Consider the following 23,897-nt stretch of genomic DNA (forward strand, 5'->3'; position numbering starts at 1 on the left):
CGGCCATTGTACCTGGACATGCAGGCGACGTCGCTGGTGGACCCGCGGATGCTGGACGCGATGCTGCCCTTCTTCACTGGCCGCTTCGGCAACCCCCATTCCTGCACTCACCTTTACGGCTGGGAGTCGGACGAGGAGGTCGAGCGCGCCAGGGAGCAGGTCGCTTCCACGCCACCTACCTCCCCGTCGGCTCGGACGACCTCCTCGACCTCGACCGCCTCCGCGACGCCATCCGCCCCGTCACCGGCCTCGTCTCCGTCATGGCCGTCAACAATGAGATCGGTCCATTCTGACCTCTGCGAGACACAATCGGAGATCTTGGGGTCGATGGAGTACGGCTTGCTGAAATCCGGTGGTGGGTCATCCTCCTCCTCCGTCGTCGTCGACGAATCGCTCCAAGTCCGGCTTATTACTGCCGGAATATCTCCCGGCAGTGAGGAAAATTTTTTTTAGAATTTTTTTTAAAAATTTAGCGACGGACTAATGACAGATATTGTTCGTCGCTAATTTAAAATAGCGAAGGACTCGCGACGGATATTATCCATCGCTAATTTAAAATAGTGACAAACTCGTGACGGATCATTTCCGTCGCTAATCCATCACAAATTAGCGATGGATAAGTTTTGTCGCTACTTAGCATCGAAAAATTCACGATGAAAGTTATCTGTCTCTAATCCGACGTTAATCCATCGCTAAACTATTTAGCGACGAATTAGCGATGGATTAGCGACGGATTTAGGTCGTCGCTAATCCACATGTTTCTTGTAGTGTATGCAGTAATCAGAGGCCAGAAACCTAATTAACGCCACTAAATTAAATCAATCTTGATCTCATACACTATTACTGATTGAGCCCTCAACGACCAACATTACCTACTTTCTTAGCCTGCTGTGCTGGAAAATGGGTGGAAGCTATTCATAAGGATTTGAGGCCTCAAATTAATTACAGAATGAGAAACATATCTTCCAAAAACTAAGCTTTCTTTGGTTTCTTCACTTCAAAAGCATCAATCACAATGTTACTAAAACCACATCATATCAGTCTGATTCAAGGGGTCCAATTTGTTACTAATAAAGGGATGCTTAGTTCATATTCATCATAGATGATAATGCTTACTGCAGGACGGAAAATAAACCACTTGAAAGAAAAGAGGGAAAAAAACTTAAAACTAAAGATGAAAGCCAGAGGCCCCTGGAGATCTCCATGATCGACCAACTTGTTTTCATTCGCTTAGTTGTAGAATGAAAGGACGTTTGTAGAGAAAATGAAACATAGAATTCAGCACAGATTATGGGGTTTTTCTGGTCTTAATATATCGTCTCTTTAAGAGGTAATCCGTTAATTACCAACAAATAAGAATGTTAACATATTGGATTTTATCTAATATCCAGCCGAAACCAATCCCATTTAGGATTTGGTAAGCCAAAACCGTATTAGATGGGGATATGTTTTTTTTTCTACAGGATCCGATGGATAACTAGATTTAATAGATATCTGAATCCGATTACATATGAAAAATTGGATATATATGGTGTTAGTTTTTCATCATCCAAATCCATTTAGCCAACATACAATTAGTAGGATCTAGTATTGACCACATCCAACCCGAATCCAAACCTCAAACAAGGCTATGGAATAACAAAGTGTGAAAACCAAGTCTGGGAATATCTTACAGTTAGTATATATATGATGAGTTTTACAATATATTAACATGCTAACGAGGTGTTCGAGGTAATAACGCTGTACAGCTTTGGTTCATTGTCTGAGAAATTTAGATATTTAATTTTAATTAATATGGAGGTAGGTGATGGTCCAATTGCTGGCATGCAAAGGCTGATGTTTTCATAAATTTTGACGGTTCCATACATTTAATATTGTATCCGTGAACTTTAAAATCTGAATATTTTTGTCCTTATAAGGAGCTCAGTTTATTTAATGGTTCTGTGGTGAACTTAAATTAAGTTTTACATAGTATGTAACCTTGAAGTTTCTAGTTAGTTATTAACTTTATTGAACATCAAGCCAAAAATACACTTATTCTCTTACTATTAGTTTCCCAAGATATTGGCATTTTATGGTACTGAAAAGTGTCACTAATCATGGTGCAAGGAATATTATGCGATAAGTTAAAAAGAATCTTGTTTTTCAGGAAAACTTGAAAAAATATAGGCATAGATAAGATTACAAAAAATAAGAATAAGAAGATATACGTAAAGATAAATAGAAATATAAAAATAAAAAAGAATATCACTATAAAAGCTTGATATTTTTCAAAATAGCAGTATGCTGAAAATATAAATGATTTTATCAATATTTTAATGTTTTCTGAATGTATCACTATAAAATCATGATTTGCTCTGAATATCGCATATATTTGTCTCTTGTCGGAAAAAACTATACCATTATATAGATTAATTTCATGTATCCATCAGTCATCATCAATATAAATCACCATCATACACAATAGACTACTCTCATGTATACATCAATCATTATCTCTCTCTCTCTTCTTTTATTCCTCTATCATCAAGCAATAAGATTGATTTGGTTGTTTTATTTTTCTTTGATGCATACATTAATTGCTGAATATTTTTTTAGACCACAAACCAATGCTTTCTTATTAAGTTTATTGTTCAAGCGGGGACCAATCCGATTTTAACAACATTGATCAGCATCTGCCTTTCGAAATTTCTCAGTAGCGTCACAAAAGTTCAATGAAGAACCCCATTATCGATTGCAGGGAATTCTTTTAATGGTGCACCATATGACAACTATATGAAATAATTAATTGCCGTATGTGCCTGACAGATTTCTAAATAAAACAGTAAGCAAGAGGTTGGTAAGTGCATTCTTCTTTTGGTCAGTGCACTGAAATGCCTTATGAGAACTTCACTAGTACGACTGATGGATGTCCTCAAAAAGAAGCGAGGCCCACATAAGAGTGAGGACCCCCATCTAGGATCCTTCAAGTGCTGGCATAAATTCAGCAAATTCTAGCCCTTCATCCAAATTATTGAAAGTTTTGAAGAATTATGCATTTAATTCCATGGTCACCAGAAAATACTGACAATTCCAAGGCCCACTAGGGTGGAAGGTAGCACTTTGGTTTTCAGTGTTTAATCTTAGAGGCTTTCCAATGTCAAATCCCTGTCCAGAGACATACGTCCTCCAAGGCCAAAACTCAGGTGACCAATTTTGAAACCCAAATTATTGTACGCAACTAAAGCCATAAATATATATTCTGGCAACGTAAGTAAACAGCTTAATTCCTGGCATGGAACCTTGAGCTGTGTCACAAAGATACGAAGTGTGTGACACATATTAAAGAGATAGGATACCAGGAAATGAATTGGGTACGAGAAGGGATGCAAGAAGCAAAAACAGGGAAGTGAGTGTGTGTTAAAAAGTAGTACGAAGCTAAAAGCAAGAAGCAGTTGTGAAGCGATTACGTAAATGCATAAAAAAAATGAAAAGAAAACACATAAATCAAAATGAGGTATGGGCTGAAGCAAATTAGAAATGGCATGAACACAAGTATAAAACCAACACCCAAAATTGTAAAAAAAAAGTATTATTTTTTAATATGAAAAACATATAAAGTGATTGAGAAGTGTGAGAGAAATGTTAAGAAAGAAAAATGGGAATCGATTGGAAGAGGAAGCAAGCTTCCCACTAAAGGGAATCGAGTTTTGCATATTTCAGAAGTAGGTTTTTCATAGCTTCCCCTCATTTCAGGAAAACGCTGAGCTTTTGGAAAAAATAAGCTTCCCCAAGTAGCAAAAAAGCTTTCAGTAACTATGGACTGGACTACCGACTACGACCCGCTTCAAGACATTGGCTCAACTCGCAAGGTGAAAAAAGTTTTGGGAGAATTGAAGATTAAGGTTTTGAGAGCTTTGTATTTTTTTTTTATATTTTCTCGCATCTTACTAGTCCTCTTACCTCGTGAACGAAAGCCTAAGTGCCAAACCACGTACAACCTTGTGTCTTTTCATTTTTGAAGGAAAAATATTCATATTGATGTAATAGGAAGAATTACAACATTATAACAAAAATGGGGAGATATCATTCAATACAGTTATTTAAAAACCCGAGGCCTTGAAGAGAAATCGTTTTATGTCCAACCATTTGAAGTGAAGTCTAGTCAGCAGTTCTCGTTGGACTGCCTTGGCGATGGTGGGGTGATGTTTTGCAGACCATCTGAATGAATTCTAATGTTCTGCTGCAGCCAAATGAGGCGCCATAGGATCAGCACAAAACAACGCCAAGCTAAGATAAAAAAAAAAATTTGCCTCGACTTTGGAAGTTCGAGGCAATGAGCACTTCTTTAAGATCGGTTGTCAAGCTCCATTGAGGGGGTGGCAGTGTGCCAGGCAAGTCTGAAGCATTCCTTCACCAAGTGCTAAGTTGATTCCTCCTCACTCCCTCCAGCAATGGACACACTGGCTAGGGAGGTTGAAACCCCTCTTTTTTAGAATGTGATCCATTAGCAGCATGCTCTGGAAGATCAACCAAGCTGTAATGTAATGGAGCCCTGGATGGAAAAAGCTCGGTCCCATAACGCGTAGTCCGGGAGCCATTGAACGATTAGTGGGCCTAACATCCGGTGACATGAGGCAATGTTGAACTGGCCATTAGAAGAATGCTTCCAGCAAGGGGCATTTGCGGAGTCATTTGGCCTTTAGTATAAACAGATTTTTAATGAGATCCATCCAATGTGAAGGGCTGGCCCTGGCCCGGGCCCGGTTTGAGCTTGGCCCGTCGGGCTTTAAGTGTTGTCCAGCTAAGATATGGGCTGGCCTGTTTACTAACAGGATGGGTTTTGGCCCAATTCTTAACGGGCTCGAGTTTGAAGAACAGCCGAATGGGCTAATGTGAAGCGGGTTGGGTTCAGTCTGACCCGACCCAAATCCATTTATAAATTATAATAATTAATCAGTTCTCAACTTTGCATGCACCCAATTCATTATCTTTCCATAAAATAAATGTAAATAATTAAATAGTAATAGTTATCAAGTTACTATGCAATAGTTAAATTTTTTTCTTTTATATTATTAAAATAATAATAAACAACTTAAACCGATTGAGCCAGATAGGTAGCCCTCGGGCCGGTCCAGGCACAACCCACATATATAATGGCCGGGTTTCGGCCCGAGCCTAAAACCTTGGCCCAAACCTGCCCCCATCTGGCCACCCGGCCACTTGCCAAAACCTACCAACATCTGACACAGACTGAACCTCAGTTAATGTCCAATGTAAAACTCCACAGGCATTCCGTTTTGGCTTGGCCTAGCACATACTTATGGTATCGAGCTCTTGAACTCCAACTTGAAAGCTTTCAATCACCCTCACCTAACCAGGTGTGCGGAACCCCTGCGGGTAGCAAAATGCCTTAAAAACTGGGTTGAATTCAAAAGAGCATTGGCTAGTCGAGTACCTGAAGGAGAAAAAGACCCCAGAGAGCCCATAGGTCCTAGTCAAAAACACGAACCCGACGAGGCTCGATGCAAACAAGAAAAAATTGTCACAACCCCATTATTGGTCGAGCTCGAACTAGGTCGGCTTACACTGCGTTGGAGTCCAGCTTGCCTTCCCACAGACCACACCAGCTACGAGTCAAAACAAAAACAGGTGGTAGAAACAAATAGGACAGGAGATACGGACACAGTGTGGGGCCTCTGCAATTAAAGACGAAGGTACAGGACATGTGATAGCAAGGATGAGAGAGAGGCCTAACCATGGGCAAGTACAAGAAGAGAGAGAGAGGGAGAAATCAACCATCGATCAAAGAGACAGAGAAAGAAACCTAACCATCGATCAACAGAAGAAGAGAGAGAGAGGAACCTAACCATGGTCAAACAGAAGAGAGACCTAACCATGGATCAATAACTCAATGCCCAATAATTATACGATATAGTCGAGGGATGGGCCTACTAAAACACATATACACCCTTATGCTTCGCCGGTGCCTTCACAAAACAAGGACGTCTCTTTTTCTTTCTTCCTTTCTGCTGTGTATTATCATCTCCGCATCCCTGTACTGTTTATGTCATCAGCATCTTAACAGCAGCATCAGAAGAAGCCCCAACCCCCCTACCGGGAACCAGACAGGTTTCGAACAGCAATAACATACTACACAGGCATCATGCATCCGATACAAAACCACCTTCAAGAACAAAGAACAACAAAACCTCTTTTTATATGGGAATTCGAGGACGGTGGTGCCTACAACATGGAATTAATTAATCAAGAATCAAGCATAGATTCTACACCCCTCTATCCCTAGAAATTTTCTCTTGAAAAATCCCAGAAAGGAAGGATTTAGAATTTTAGAACACCTTCACAACAGTCAAAAACCTCATTTTTAAAATCCTTTGCAACCCTTTACACAGACATCCATTGGTCAAGAGCGTACCATACACAAGACACTTTTTTCATTAGATTAGTTTGGATTAGCAAAGACCAACAAACCAACCGTAGGAGACCAAAATAAACAATAAACAAAAGCAAAATCTAAACAAAGATCATACAAGCACTACATCACATCACACTCCCTACGAAGATGGCAGCTTTGGTGGCTGTTGGTTAAGCCATTGAAGAGCAACCTCGGACTTGGCTCCAAATGTAGGGCTGCTGCCGCTGCTACTGTCAGAGAGAGAGGCTAGAGTTTTCTGCAGAACGACTGAGGGAGATGACACCACATTTCTGGGGCTGCCACGAGGGCTACACTCACCCCAACCATCGGTCATCAAATTGAGCCCACTGGAAGAGCTCTTGCTGCTGCAGCCCTTTGGAGAGTTAGGTGCAGCAGCAGTACTACCGCTAGACTGCAACACCTCTGCTAGCGGCCCCCCAAGTGGGGAAGACGACTGCCAAGTGACGGGCAACATCCAATTCGGAGTCTGTTGCTGCTTCAATCCCCCGCCATTCTCAGTATCATTCACACTAAGACCCATCTGAATCGGGTCGATATTGTCTCCGGCGCCACTGCCGGCACCGGACATGGACAGGCTGAGAGGAGAAAGAGAGAGGTTTGAAGCAGAGGACTTGGTGGTGGTGGTGGTGGTGGTGGTGGTGGTGGTGGTAGTGGTAGGAAGCCATCTGTCCTCTCTAGACCACGCATCGATGAACCGTTTCGGCTGCATCTGCTGGCCCTCGGCGGTGGATTCTAGCCCTGGAAGATCGTTGCCCACAAACATAGCTCGGTGCTCCGGAAGCAATCCGATATTCTCGTGGTAGTTCATAATAGGGGTGTTGTTCCCGATGGTGCTCAGTTTCAGTTGGTGCTGTTCTTGAATCTCACCAAGCTTTGATTGCATCAGTTCCCAATGATGGGAAGCGGCAGTAGAATCTCTGCCTGTTGAAACCATACCATCCATTTCTCCTCTCATCCAATTCATATACCTAAAATAAAGGAAAAAATACAACCAAAAATTTTTAGTTATAAGAGAATAAAAAAAAGGTTTTGTTGGGAAAGGAAAGAGTATTGTATAATGCATACCTTGAAGTTTTGTCAGCTAAATTAGAAGCCATCATGGTTTGTACTGGAAGTTTGAACAAGGTAGACTGGAAGGGTTTAGCGAAAAGATCCGAAGGAGGTGAAGTGAGAGAAGAGAGGGAGGAACAGGAGGGGGAGGATGAAGCAGATGAAGAGAGTGAGGATGGGAGAGGGAGAGAGCGAGAGAGGATGGAAGCAGAAGCAGTGGAATGAAGAGGGGCATTGTTGTTGTGGTGGTTGTGGTTGTTGCTGCTGTGTCTTTGTAGTTGTACTTCCACAGGCTTTCTTGAACGAGGGCGGCCCCTATGCATGTGGCGCTCACAGTACTTCTGGTCCGGCGCAACATCTCTGGAGCACCGCCATTTCTTGCCATCGGTCCTTCGGCACCTCCCCGGCTCAGGGTCGGTTGTGTTGGTAAACCTCAGGTTGAAACCCCCCCACCTCACTAAACAACACACCAGAAGAAAAAAAGACCCTATATCACAACCACCAACAAATCTTCCTACTAGCAAAATCATAAGAGAAAACAAAAACGAGTGAGAGATTAGATGGTTACAGTGATTGGTTGCAGCAGTATTGGCAATGGAAGCAGCATCTGCTAGGCTTCTCCTGATGGGTATGAGGAGGTCAGGAGGGACGGGCACGGAAGCAACCATATGCTTGAAAATCAAGGCCTGTTGCTCTAACTCCTGCCACTGAGCCGCAGTAAAAGGAAACCGTAGAGATGCCATCCCTACACACACAGACGCAGAGACGGACAAATACCAAAATTTCATTCTCTAACACAAGAAAGGATGAGAAACAAAGAGTGTAGTTGTGAAAGTAATACCGTGGTTCTTTGGACAAACCAGAGGTGACGTAAAAGAAGAGAGAGCAGAGAGTGTATTGGAAGGAGGGTTAGAGTTTATACCTGGGGATTTGAAGGCAATAGGAAAAGGCTGCAGAGTCCTTGTTGCAGCAACTCCTGCTGCAACTGCACCACCCGGGACATCGTATAAATCGCTCGACCTGCCCTCGCTGTTATAAAAGGTGTGGCCGTTGTCGCAACGAGAGAAGGGAGGCATCCTAAAGGGGAACGCGTCGGTGCGAGCCAGCTTTTGAGGCGCCGGACCAATACCTTCCCTCTCCTCACAACCACCTCCTCCTCCTTTCTCCCCCTCCTCAAAACCACCATCAACATGAACATTTCTCTTGTCTACCATCTCAAGAACACCATCACCCACCTCCATTGAAACCACCCAAAAAAAAAGAAAAATTTTACTTTTTTCCTTAAGGAAAATACACAAAAAGAAATCCCTTCTTTTTCTTTTTCTCAAAAATTAGCAGACCAGACCACAAACGGAAAACCGCTCCCCTCCGAAACCACCAACGTAAAAGGAATCATTCAAGGCCATGGCTGCTGCTGCTGCGCCTGCAAAGCTCCCTGCTGTGCCTGCACTGCACTACTACTACTACTGCTTCTGCCCCGGTCTCTGATGTGCATCCAATCTCCCCCTTCCATCCTTCGCTGCTTCCCATGCTTCCAACATTCGGCCCTTGGGACAAATTAGTAATGCTACCGCTGCTGTCATAATTGCGGTATCTATCATTTTCTTGCATGCACCCCGAAAACCCACCACGCCTCCCCACCCCCTCACTCTTAAACAGTTGAACGAAAAGGAGCATTTTCACTAGACTAATACCCCTAATGGCTTCAAATCATATCACACCTTACTCGTTAAATTTCTATTGCAATAATAAAAAAATCAAAACGAAAACCTCCCTCTCTCTAACCCTAAAAACCAGCACATCTTTCTCTTTATGGTTTGACCTGTCCACATCCATCCATATGGCAGTCGCTTTCCGTCCACCGCCGTTATCCTTACCCATTAATTGCCTCGAGTGCCGAACCCAACCAGGGTGACTAACCAAAGTTACTTGACGTGATGCACTAACTAATTGCCACAACTAGTCCCCGTCACCCTCCTTCAAGAGGGAAAAAACACAAAATCCTCCGATATCTCAATATATGTCATAAAAACATCCAAAAAAATTAAAAGGGGAAAAAATAGCTGGTGGACCTACTGTTACTGTAACCATTCTAAAAACTTCCATTAAAATTTTTTTATTTTTAAACCCACCAAAAGACATAAACTAGCTTTTAATTTTTTAACTCAGATAAAAAAAATACCACAATAATTATTTCGAAAATATTTCATTCAATTAAACAAATAATTATGAAATACATAGAAGCCAAAATCACAAAATCAAAGATGCAGCTCAAATAAACCTAATCTATAACAAAATTACAGTTGAATTCCTATATATATTATAGCATCTGTTTGTTCATCTCTTTGAACCTGAAATTTTTTAATAAAAACAAGACAACTTAACGTAGTCATATGTATTAGTAGAGATCTTTCAAGTCTACAGCGTGTATGAAATTATGTATACAAAATATATATATTCAAAACTCATTTGTTTGAAGCATTTTTTCACAATCATAATACATATCTATATGATAATTTCTTTAACCGAGTCAAATCAAATTGTAATTAAATAATCATAAATAATTGCTTGCATCTTACATTTTTTTTAAAATATAAAAATTAATTTATAAAATTAATAAAATAAATAATTATGTATTTACATGTTTATCATATATGCATAAACCATGTTATTGTCTTTCAAATTAGATTATTTTTGTATTAAATGTCATATGATAGCAAATAATTTATAAAATTTAAGTGACTATCCCGATTCAACAACATCCTGAGGCACCAACTCACTTAGTTCACTGTTACCATGTATACTTTCAAAAGGTGTTCATTCATAAAATTATTTTACATTTTACTCCTAAAAGTAGAGAAATTGACACCAAAGTAGAGGAACCTTCATCAATGCTTCCCGTGATTAGCTATGATCGCAATCAACTGCTACACATATACATGGTTGGACTACTGACATCTTTCAATCGAGTTCATCCCTCTTTATATTAGTCGCGGATCAAGGATGGGATCACTCATCTTTTAGATTTAATGATCTTGGGTTTTCACCATCACAACCTTTTACTGGGATAGATTATATGCTCTTGGGTTTTCACCCTGACAGCCCTTCACAGGGATTCCACGAGGATGAGTGCAAAGAGTCGATGCTACTTGTCCTTCACGCTAATTATTAAGTTTTCATGATCAAACTACCCTCACAAATAATAGTGCAACTTCTATTACCTTTTTTTAGATCAAAATTTTAATGCATACCATTAAAAATAAATGCAGCACGCCCAAAATTCACAATAGTTGCACTTTTGGGTTTGTACTCATAAAACATTTCATGTAGTCAAAATGCATCAACATGCAATTACAAAGTTTATCATAATTATAGTTAAACACAGATAGCATGAATGATCAGCATGAAACATGTATTCAATCATAAATGTTTCATTGGGTAATTCCAAAATCCTTGATTAACACTCATGGCTCAACCACAATCTTGTATGTAATTTTTATTATATGTATCACATACAAGTCTCATAAATAATTCAATTAGATTGAGGATTTTGAACACATAATTTCTGCAATAAAAGTGTTGAGTATTTTTTATTAATTTAAGAAAAACACTGTTACCTTAAGGCCTATGATATAATTTAAATTTCTTAAATAATAGTAATTCTCTTCTGAGTATTTCAAAATCAAATCAGATAAAATTGCTTATTTGGTCTTATAATTTTTGTATTATTTACCCTATATCAAATTACGATATTTAAAATTTTTATAAAAATTCGTACAGTATTTGCATTATTTTAGTATGAAAAACCCAAAAATTATTTTAAAAAATTTTATAGAACCTATCCTAATTTAATATATAAAATCCCAAAATTTATTTTAAAAAATTGGCAGAACCTCATCCATATATGAAAGCAAATGGGTTGAGATTTTAATATAATGATTGTATTTTAACTTATAAAGAAAACCTTAAGGTTTTAGGAGAAAGCCTAGGAAGTACAAATAAATTTGTACTAGGGACCAGATGAGTCCTACAGGTACATACCTTGTTTGTGGGAGTTTGGGCAGCACTTTTGCATTGTGGTTTCAAAGCCTCTAAAAATTTTATCAGCGCTTCCGCTACACGCTATCAAATTTTCTGATGATGAGCAGGGATTTTGGCATCCTAACGGCGTAACATAAGCATATTGCTCGATTTAAACAAAATGATGCATAACTAGGTATGGGTTATTCTAGTCTGTCAAACATCAAGTTGTGCACAAACGTAGCAGTGTAGGTATATAGAAAGGTTCATTGGCAAAGGAGAGAAGCTAAAAAGGCTATTGTTGTTGTAAGTGAACTATGATAGGTGCTTAGGCGACACCTATGAATTAGTAGGTTCACCAGCAAATGAGGGTGGACACGAAAGCCTTTGGTGCCTTCAGTGAATCTGAAAAGCATCTTAACGAAGGCGATGGTACTAAGAAAGGTGCACAATAGTGAGGGGCTCTGTAAACAAAAAAGGGTGGCCCGTTAAGCCCTCCGATGCTATGGGTGTCCATGTAAATATGCTTTGACAGAGGCGTATGTGCCTAGAAGTGTACTTTAAGGGGTGCACGGTAGTTGAGTTTCCACGTCATAAGAGATTACCATTTAAGGCCTCCGGTGTCGTGGTTGCATTGTGTGAGGCATCCAAAATACTCTTTAAGGATTAACCTATGCAAGGGGCATTTGTGTGCACGACCAAGTCACATGAGAACTTAGATTTGCTTACCGTGTTTTGAATAAAACAACACTCCTGCTAGTGACGTTCCAAAAGCTAGATTTGCTTAGGCAGAGTTTACCCAAACAAATTGAAATTGTAGTAATATGGAGGTCAGAGTTATGAGTTTTTCTACCAAAATAAATTGAAGAAATAGCAGGGTTGGTGATGTAGACTCGGCATACACCGATCCATGATCCAAGATCCAAATGGATCTCAATACGCGTACAAGCTTTTTCACTAAGATGAGTCTGAATAGGACTCTGAGAAATAAAGTTTTTGGGACCTGTGCGCTCTGTTTCAATAGAGATGGTCCAAAGAAAAGTTATGTGCAATGCACACACCTTTCTAACGAATCCAAAATCATTGGATTCAGATCAGGAATGTCTGCTCCATGAACTCAAAACCAGGACTGATAGTCAAATCTATGATAGGCTCTCTGGGTTCGGTGGACAGCCTGTTTGAAGAGGGTTTTGACTCCTCAGATGATAGAGTTTGTGAAAACTCACAACAGATGAACTGAAGATCTGATTCAGACCTTTTCAGAAAGTTATGGCTCGTAATTTTTTAGCAAACCTATGCCCCTTTACTGAATTTTAATGACTCTCAATGATCTAATTGTTAACTAACCTAACTTGATAAAGGGGTTCTAGTTGGCCACGCAAATCACCTCAGATTCGAGCATATAGAGGAGGGTTTCAGAAGAAACCCTCAACCTCACTATGGTGCAGACGAATTGTCAACTAACTAGACTAACTTTTGGATTTCAATTTCACCTCACACATAGACAAATATTCAAAAAATATGAAGACATACACAGAATGCTCAAGCAGTGAATAATAAATTCAAACTTAAGAAAAAGTACAGAAAGATAGACTTTTTTTTTGGACTACTTGTAGGCTGAATAGATTAAAATGAAAAACATAAAAAATTTAGATCTTTGTCTTAGATTTTTACAGAATCAAATGAATTAGATTTTCATGTAGGGAATCATGAAAAATTTCCAAAATATGGAACATTGTTCACAATGTTCTAGACGGGACAGGGTCTGAAAGATTCTATCCAACCGACCACTTAATAGGGAATTTCTGGGATTTTTCTTGCTGAATCAGGTTGCAACATCAACAACAATGTTGTAGGTCTGTGTCTTAGCTTTCTAGGAAGTCCAAGAATACCAAAATCGAACCAGTATAGTAGCAGATACAGTTGATTCTTTGGAGTTGTCTCTGACAACTCCAGAAGCAGGAATCTGATTTTGGACAAAAAAACAAAATGGATAAACCACAATGCTCAGAATCAAGATATGACTGAAAATCACATTCAATAATATAAAATGCTTCTAAACACTCAGTACATTGACAATAATCAATTAGTTTGTAGTTATATTCAACACATATCAAGATCGAAGCACAAAAATAACAAGAGATCAAGGGATACAAACACAGTTTTGTAAAGAAGATGGTGCGACTGGGCAACAGCCAACACCATCACCAGTTCATGGAAGGTGGGAGATGTTGAGCCCTCCAGCCATGGACGTGACTCCTATAGCAACTCAGCCAACATGACCTTCTCCAATCGAACCTTCAAGCATATGCCAAGCTCCAACTCACATTTTTCTTTCACCTTCTTCCTCGATGTCATCAGTAGAAAACTTGTTTGGGACTTTAGCGGCTTAACCGAGCCGAATCAAGCCAAATGGTAAACATAAAACTTGTAGATCAGGATCTTAGCTTTTCAGCAAGCTAAAGATCATGCAATTTGGATCAATATCTATGAAGATACAGTCAAAATACCGAGACTATGTTCACCCTTCAAATAACATCTTCCCCTTTCTCATCACCATTTCAAAAAAAAAATTCTTTTTTTCTCAAAACAACAACCACCACCCCATGGTTGACCACCATGAGGCTCTTAAGCCCTTAAAAGGGTGGAATGATGATGCCACTCCCAGCACTAATCACTCACAAAAGGGGAATCTTCTTCCAAGGTTGTCACCCACTTGCCCAATGAATGTGTGGGGTTTGAAAAAGAGCCATCATTATGTCTTCCAACAACCCTTTTGACTTACTATGGTCAAACCACATTCAAATGAAGGCTATTAATGTACAACCTAGGTGGCTCCATCTATGACTTTGGTTGAAGTGGATCTTGGATAAGATCCAAGATCCAAATGATGCTTTTGATATGAAAACCCTTCACGACATTGGGTTTCAAAATTGAAAAAAAAAAAACTACCCTGAGTACCCCATACACCCTCTAGTACCGCAAAACAATCCTACAGAGCACTAGAACTATCCGAATTCGTAAAATCCAACACCTAAAAAAAATAATAAATAAATAAAATAAAAGCATATTTAATATGATTCCTTAATATGACAAAATAGAATCGAAAAACAAAATTACAATCTCTAAGAAAATAAATGCAACATAAATCAGAATTTGAAATGTGATATTCAATATGGATTTGGGTTAACAGAGATCCAATTGGACCCAGATAGTCCCCCACGATTGGATCTTCCATGGATCACATCCTAAATCGGATCTTGGGAATTGGATTTGGATTCAATTCATCTTCAAAGCTTGGATCTTCATGATTCTCTACATCATTCTCCCCTGGGTCTAAAAGCTTCATCTTCGTAGCATGGTTCTTCTCAAGCGTAACTCCATGATCCGTGCACTAATTTAAAATATAATCAGCGCAATATCTGTCCAAAGTAAATAAAAGATAACTAAACAGGGTAGGAAATTTTCTATAAAAATGACAAGAATATTTGATACATTGTAATGCAATGTACTGAGCAAAAGGAAATTCAGATAAATGTGATGCAAGACTATGGAATTGAATCTCAAAATCATGTAAAATATTATATTTAATGATCTTACCTTGCATCAATGCTTTACAGATAGTTTCAAAATCTAGATCAACCACAAATAAAATTTGCCTATGAATCATGCTTTTCAATATTTCAAAATTTTCACTAAAAAGTTGACAATTGTAAGGCAATTCACAAGCAAGACAATATAGCAATAATTCAAACTTACTATGAGGATTTATTAAAGATGCATAATCAACATTATCGACTAAATCCTGATGTTTCCAAAATAATTTTGGGGTATACACGATTGTCATTTCAACTTTACCCGAATCGCATTGAGGGCTCACGTGAGGCTCAAAACTTTCTAATGGTTCACTGAAAGAATTTTCAGTTTCTAAGGATTCATTGACATGAATTTCTGCATGCCCTCTAATACTCGGATTGAGCTTTTCAATTTTGACAATAGGATTATTAATGACAAGTGTGAAGTCATCAATGACATCCTCCCACGCAAACGCCTCTTCATCTTTGATGCCTTCATCCACATCGCCATAGAGTGGATTATCAAAGATGAAATTATCCTCGAACCAGTTTAGATAACCTTCAGGATTCTCCATGAATAAAGGGTTGTCAAAAATATTGTGAGACAACTCTTCATGATCTTCTAAATCAAAAAGCGAAGAAAGATCAGACAACTCTTCGGTCTCTCTAACGAGGGTGGGTTCTGGATTCATCTCTTCAAAGACTGGATCATAAATAAGCGCACTCGTAGGAACATCCTCAAATTCAGGTGAGGGTTCCTTCACGACTTCCTTATTAACTTCAATGATAGGATCATTACCAAATTTAGGAGAATGGTCCGCTAGGGAATCCTTTATGACAGAATGGGATTTCAACAAATCTTGAGGTTCATGCCTCACGATGAACACACTTTGATTTAAGATGCAACGATCTTAAGGGACTCATTAAAAGAAATGAGGATAACAAAATAAGATGGAGGAACGACAACGGGAATAGTGGATTGGACAACGAATGACGAGGCAGAAGACAATTAAAGGAGGCAAATTTTTTGAAGGAAGCAGCTTGATCTTTCTGCCTTCAAAAGTGAAGAAATAGACATTGATCTTACCATTATGCATGACATTTCTGTCATATTGCCAAGGTCTTCCTAAAATCAAGTGACTCGCATCCATAAGAATCACATCACACCAAACTTGATCAAAGTAGGTATTTCCTATCGAGAATTTGATCAAACACTGCCGATCAACATGGACGTCAATGCTCTTCTGAAGCCATGACATCTGATATGGACGAGGATGAGTTTTACAACTTAAGTTCAGTTTGGTCATGGCTTTGATCGATATAACATTCTCGCAACATCTAGAATCAATAATGAATCTGCAAACCTTTCCATTTATGGTGCAGGCAGACTCAAAAAATATGCGTCTGAAGCCAACGGTTACTTGATTCTTGACATGGAGCTAAGCATATTCTCCTAGAAATGAGAGGTTCGCCCTATCTGGCAGCAACACCTCTGTCACGTACTCTTCTTTGGGTTCTTCCTCAAAATCTTCATCATAAATAGGATTGGATTCGGGATCTAATCTAGAATCATTCTCAACATGCGATCATTTAATAAACAAGGCCTTGCCACGACACTCAGTGGACTTGTGACACGACTTCCCACAAGTATAACACTTGATGGGGTTATTGGAACTAGAAGTTCGAGCTTGGGTTTCTACCTGAGCATTCTGACTCGCAACACTAGACGGGTTATTCGCATTCGGGTGTCGGTAGGGTGGTTCAATCTTTTCACTTGGAACTACTGGAGCCCGCACTGGAGGTCTAGTAGTCTGACTAGATTTCGCCAAGGTCTTTCGCTGAGTAGACATTTCTCATTGATGCGCTTTCTAATGAGCCTCGGATACAGTCCAACACTCAACGAAGTTAAGCATATCCTGTAATTGGAAGTTCAGACCTCCAATATATTTCGATACTAACTGTTCTTCACTTTCATGGATATCATTCCGTGCAATGAAATCATGAAAATCTTTGGTGTATTGATCCACCGATCGGGTTTCTTGCTTTAGACTTTTATACTTATGATATAGTTCTCTATGATAGTTCAGAGGCAGGAACTGAGCACGCAACTTTTGGTCCTTGTATTCTCAATGCTCAATCGGGGTATGATCCTGATGTTTGCGTGTTTGCTTGAGTTGTCGCCACCAGGCTGCAGCTTGACCCTTCAATTTAAGGGATATCAATCCCACACAATGATCTTCTAGAACTTCTTTAAATTCTAGGATGTCGCAAACTTCACTAATTCAATCCAAAAACTCTTTGGGAGTTTTGGTTCCCTTGAACTTTGGGATTTTAAAACGAAGACCAGAATCCCAATATGATCTCCTCAGTTGGAAGTTATCTCTTCTCTCCAGGCTGTGATGATTTGACTCAAAGTCATCATCAGAACCAAAAGATTGAGTCTCGCGTGTTCCTCGTGAACCGCATGGACTTCGCTCTAATCGCCGTTCTTGTGTTCTCGCACTTTCTGCCAGTTGATGAGTTAATTCTTCAATTTGGCACCTAGCTTCGCCAAGTTGCCTTTGAAGATCTCAAATTTTGTAACGCTGGTCACAATCATCTCTTCCACTATTAAGGTCATTTTGACCTCGACCGCATATTTGACCCGCCATAGTGAATGGTACTTAAAAAAAAATTGACTTCCCAACACACCGGGACTCATATCGGATTAAGAAATCTGAAAACCCTCGCTCTGATACCAAAATGATGTAGACTCGGTATGCACTGATCCATGATCCAAGATCGAAACATATCTCAATATGTGTAGAAGCTTTTTTACTAAGATGAGTTTGAATAGGACTCTGGGAAATAGGTTTTTTGGGACCCATGTGTTCTGTTTCAACAGAGGTAGTCCAAAGAAAAGTTGTGCATGACGCACACACCTTTCCAACAAATCCAAAATCACAGGATTCAGATTAAGAATGTCTTCTCCACAAACTCAAAACCAGAACTGATAGTCAAATCTATGACATGCACTTTAGGTTCTGTGGATAGCCTATTCAAAGATGGTTTTAACTCCTTAGACAATGTAATTTGCGAAAACTCCCAACAGATGAACTGAAGGTCTGATTTATACCTTTTCAGAAAGCTATAGCTCATAATTTTTTATAAATCCTATGCACCGCTACTGAATTTTAAAGATCCCTGATGATCTAATTGTTAACTAACCTAACCTGATAAAGAGGTTCTAGCTGGCCACGCGAATCACCTCAGATTCGGGCATACAGATGAGGGTTTCAGAAGAAACATTGAACTTCACTATGGTGCGAACGAATGTCATCTAACTAGACTAACTTTCGAATTTCAATTTTACCTCACACATAGTCAGATATTTAAAAAACATTCAGACATACACAGAATGCTCTAGCCGTGAATATTATATTCAAACTTAAGAAAAGTATAGAAAGATAGACTTTTTTCAAACTACTTGCATGCTGAATCAATTAAAATGAAAAACATGAAAAATTTAGATTTTTGTCTTAGCTTTCTACATAATCAAACGAATCAGATTTTTATGAAGAAAATCATGAAAAATCCTCAAAATACAGAACACTATTTACAATGTTTTGGACGAGACAGGGTCTGACATATTCTGTTTGACCAACGCTTGATAGGGAATTTATGGGACCCTGTCGGCCGAATCAGGCCACGACCTCAACATCAATATTGTAAGTTCATGTCTTAGCTTTTTAGGAAGACCAAGAACACCAGAATCGGACCAGTATATTAGCAGATACAGTCGATTCTTTGAAGTTATCTCTGACAACTCCAGAATCGGGAATCCGATTTTTGACAGAAAAACAAAATAGATAAACCATAATGCTCAGAATCAAGATATGACTTGAAATCACATTCAATATCATAAAATGCTTCTAAATACTCAGTACATTCATAATAATCAATTAGTTTGTAGTTACATTCAACAAACATCAAAATTGAAACACAAAAATAACAAGAGATCAAGGGATGCAAACACAGTTTCGTAAAGAAGATGGTGCGGCTGGGCAGCAGCCAACACCATCACCAGTTCATAGAAGGTGGGAGATGCTGAGCCCTCTAGCCGTGGACATGACTCCTGTAGCAACTCAGCCAACGTGACCTTTTCTAATCGAACCTTCAAACACACACCAAGCTCTAACTCGTGTTTTCCTTTCACCTTTTTCCTTGATGTCATCAACATGCAACTTGTCTGGGACTTTAGCAGCTTAATCGAGCTGGATCAAGCCAAATGGTAAACATAAAACTTGTAAATCAAGATCTTAGCTTTTCAGCAAGCTAAAGATCATGCATTTTGGATCAGTATCTAGGAAGATACAGTCAAAATACCAAGACTATATTTACCCTTCAAATAACATCTTCCCCTCTCTCATCACCATTTTGAAATTCTTTTCTTTTTTTCTCAAAACAACAACCACCACCCCAAGGTCGACCATCATGAGGCTCTTAATCCCTCAAAAGGGTGGAATGATGATGTCACCCCAGCACCAATCACTCACAAAAGGGGGGTCTTCTTCCAAGGTTGCCACCCACTTGCCCAATGCATGTGTGGGGTTTGAAAAAGAGCAATCATTATGTATTCCAACAACCTTTTTGACTTACTATGGTCAAACCACATTCAAATGAAGGGTATTAATGTCTAACCTAGGTGGCTCCATCTATGACTTTGGTTGAAGTGGATCTTGGATAAGATCCAAGATCCAAATGATGCTTTTGATCTGAAAACCCTTCACAACATTGGGTTTCTAAATTGAAAAAAAGAAGAAGAAAAACTACCCTGAGTACCTCATACACCTTCTAGTGCCACAAAACATTCCTACAGAGCACTAAAACTATCCGGATCTGTAGAATCCAACACCTTAATATATATATATATATATATATATATATATATATATATATATATATATATATATATATTTAATACGATTCCTTAATATGATAAAATAGAATCGAAAAACAAAATTACAATCTCTGAGAAAATAAATGCAACATAAATCAGAATTTGAAATGTGATATTCAATATGGATTTGGGTTGGCAGAGATCCAATTGGACCCAGATAGTCCTGCACGATTGGATATGCCATGGATCACATCCTAGATCGGATCTTGGGAATTAGATTTGGATCCAATTCATCTTCAAAGCTTGGATCTTCAGAATGCTTTGCATCTGTTAGGGTAGAGTTTTCTATAGAGAGAACCTAGGTTTTAAAGAGAAAAAGAGGAAAATTGGGGGGAACAAATTTGTTTTAGGAGAGAGAGATTCACACAAAGGAATTTATAGCCCAAGGAGAGAGAGAGACCCTTACTAGATCTCCTCTTATGATTAGCCTTCTTCAAAACCATGTTCTAGGCCCATGGTTTTGTAAAAATATGTTTCGGGCCCATGGTTTATGGAACATAATTTTGCAAAACCACTTGCAAAAACCATTGGCCTTTGATGGTTTTACAAAAAAGTATGAATTTTTTATTATTTGATTATTTATTTTATTTATTTAATTTAAAATTTTTATAAATCTTATTTATTTTTACCAAAATGACCTTGGTCTGATTCTACGTAACCAAGTTGCCATTTAGGTTATGAAAATTATATTTTTACTCCTTTGTGGTTTGGGGATTTACCTAAATATGCCTCTGAGGAGGTAAATTATCATTTTACTCCTATATAATTTAACTATTTTCCTGAAAATGTCCTTAAGCCATAAAATTATCATTTTACTTTTAGACAATTTTATTATTTCTGGGAATATACCCCTGAGTTGTGAAATTATTGTTTTGTCTTTGAACAATTTAAATATTTTTCAGCATATATCCCTGAATTTTAGATCTGGATTAATATCTCGATCTGTTAAAAATATCCATTTGGATATTATCCATATTTGTTTAAAGGATCCAATCACTATGGATCTAGGTCAATATCCAAAACAAACAAAGGATTCATATGTTTATCTCACTTTGATTGAGCTTCTGGACCTCGAATTTCATTTAGATTCAACTCAAATTTGATGGGATTTAAGCTTACTTCAAAAATCACAAATCAGAATCAAATAGTTTATTAAACCTTTAAAATTTTGAGATATTATATTCCTACCCCCTAAAAAAAATCATCCTCAAAATTAATCTATATATTTAATCAAATAATTGATGATATTTTTTTTCATCTCTATTTTTGGTTCCCAGGTACACTCTTCTATGTCGTTGTGTTGCCATCAGACTTTGACTAATGAGACTATTTTATTTCTCAATATCTTCTTACTACGATCTATCATTTTCACTAGTTGTTCTTCCATTGTTAAGTCCTCACGCACTTCTAGATCTTCATGTTGAATTACATGGGAGGGGTCTTTGATATAATTTCTGATCATCGATACATGAAATACATTATGTATTTGTGTGAACTATGGTGGTAGAGTTATTCGATATGCCACTATTTCAACTCTTTCAAGTATTTCGAAGGGACCAATATATCTAGGACTAAACTTGCCTTTCTTACCAAACCTATCGGGTTGATGATATTTTAATAAAAATGTTGTCTTCAATATAAAATTTTAGCTCACGGCATCTTTGATATGCGTAGCTTTTCTATCTACTTTGAGTTGTATGTAGACGTTATCAAATCATCTATATATGATTTGAAAGGTATTAGATGGCAATAAGGAATTCAAGAATTCTATCTCCAACACCACTCTAATATGTTGGCAATCGACAAGCCCTACCATATAATGCTTCATAGGGAGTCATTTCAATGCTGGCATGATAACTTTTGTTGTAGGTCAATTCTACTAATTTTATATCACGATATTATTCACCAGACCATTCTAAAACACAAGCCCTTAGAATATCCTCCAAGGTTTGAATGGTCCTTTCAGATTGTCCATCTTTCTGTGGATAAAAAGTTGTATTGAATTGTAACTTTGTTACAAAAGCCTTCTGTAATTATTGCCAGAATCGTGAGTCATGATTAGATAAGATGGATAATTGCACTCCACGTAGTCGTAATATCTCTTTAACTTACAAATCTGTCAATCTTTTTAAAGATTAATTAATCTTGATAAGTAGAAAGTGTGCAGATTTCATGAGACGATCTACAATAACCCAAATTTCATTATGCTATTTACGGGTTGGAGGTAATCCAATTATAAAATCTATAGTAATATCATCGCATTTCCATTCTGGAATCTCCAAAGGTTGTAATAAACCATCTAGTTTTTAATGCTCTATTTTTATTTTTTGGCAGGTGAGACATTTTGATACGAATTTTGCGATGTTTTGTTTCATTTCATTCCACCAAAAAGTTTATTGTAAATTCGTGAATATTTTAGTACTCCTAGGATGGATAGAGTACTTGGACTTATGTGCTTTTGCCAGTAGCTCTTCTCGCAAGGCTTAGTTATTCAGAATCCAGCACCTACCCATAAATTTAATAGATCTATTCTCATCACAAATAAATTGAGATTCGGGTTGTCGAGTGGTGGTCATAAATTTTTTAATCCTTGGATATGATTTTGTAGAAATCCATTCAATATCACAGATCCAGGATTATGCTACTTTTGGATTAAACTTTCCATAAAAGGTTGAAGGGTCTAACTTTAGAAACTTCTCATATGAGACATTATGTGGCGTGGATGACGGTCTTACACATTTTTCGCTAAGGTACTGAGGGCTTACATTATGAAATCTGTCTATTCTGTCCATGATTTTGACATTTTTTTTTGGATTTAAAAAATTATCATAAATTTTTGTTTTGACAAATATAGTATATATTCATTCATAATTTATCTCATTTATATTATCACACTGTGCAAAAGAAAACATAAAAAAATGTTATATAACAAATATAACATTTTTATTTAAAATTTGTATTAGATACTCTATATTTGTATGTAGAACAACAAAAGTTCTTAAATTATGTAACATACATAATATTATATCATATAGTATGCCTACAAAAAACACTATTCTCGAAATCATTTCTTATCTAAATAAAACTTGAACTGAATCTAACTTGGCTCTGATACCATTTTTGTAACACTGCGAAAATTCAGATACTGAAAATTCACTATTTTTTTTTAAAACACAGCAGAAGACATAAACCAACTCTAAATCTTGGAACTTGTCACAGGTAAAAGAAATACCATAATAATTATTTTAAAAACATTTTATTCAATTGAACAAATATCAGAGTACACACAAGCTAAAATCATCAAAACTAAAGTACAATTCATAACCTAATCTATAACAAAATCATAGTTGAGTCATCGTAAATTATAGCATCCGCTTGTTCATCTTTGCGAACCTAAAATTTTTAATAAAATTAAGTGAGACAACTTAATGTCATCATATGTACTAGTAGTCCTCTCTCGGGTCTCTAGTGTGTATGGAATTATGTACACAAAATATATCATAGTACTCATATGTGATATTTCAAAATACATCCAAAAGACATTTGTTTCAAGTATTTTTTCATAATCATAATACATGTTCACCTGACAATTTCTTTAACTGAGTCGAATCAAATTGTAATCAAATCATTATAATGAATTGCTTGTATCTCATGTTTATTCTATAAATATAAAAATTAACTTACAAAATTAATAAAATAGATAATTATATATTTACATGCCTATCCAATATGCATGAACTATATTATTATCTTTTAAATTTGATTCCTTTGTATTAAATGTCATGCTAACAAACAATTCACAAAATTTAAGTGACTAACCAGATTCAACATCTCGAGACACCACTTGCTCGATCCATTGTGAGCATACATACTTTCA

The 23,897-nt window shown here is 37.7% G+C and overlaps 1 protein-coding gene across 1 annotated transcript; it reads right to left on the reverse strand.

The window, feature by feature from the left end:
• Positions 1–6,344: 6,344 nt before the first annotated feature.
• On the reverse strand, positions 6,345–9,116 carry LOC149840117 (uncharacterized). Its single transcript, XM_090003042.1, has 4 exons — positions 8,409–9,116; positions 8,055–8,231; positions 7,502–7,943; positions 6,345–7,404 (listed from the first exon to the last, which is right to left on the reverse strand). The coding sequence occupies exons 1-4, from the start codon at positions 8,725–8,727 to the stop codon at positions 6,555–6,557; spliced, it is 1,788 nt and encodes a 595-aa protein (XP_089859168.1). The 5' UTR covers positions 8,728–9,116; the 3' UTR covers positions 6,345–6,554.
• Positions 9,117–23,897: the final 14,781 nt, after the last annotated feature.

Source organism: Nuphar pumila, chromosome 4 (assembly GCF_984573655.1).
Source record: "Nuphar pumila chromosome 4, dmNupPumi1.hap1.1, whole genome shotgun sequence".
Classification (NCBI taxonomy): domain Eukaryota; kingdom Viridiplantae; phylum Streptophyta; class Magnoliopsida; order Nymphaeales; family Nymphaeaceae; genus Nuphar; species Nuphar pumila.

Excerpts from the sequence above, each read along its gene's own strand:
- LOC149840117 (XM_090003042.1), bottom strand. The coding sequence starts at position 8,727 with ATGGAGGTGGGTGATGGTGTTCTTGAGATGGTAGACAAGAGAAATGTT. Across the intron at positions 7,944-8,054 it reads TACTGCTGCAACCAATCACT|TGAGGTGGGGGGGTTTCAAC; the intron begins GTAACCATCTAA and ends TGTGTTGTTTAG. Across the intron at positions 7,405-7,501 it reads TTAGCTGACAAAACTTCAAG|GTATATGAATTGGATGAGAG; the intron begins GTATGCATTATA and ends CCTTTATTTTAG.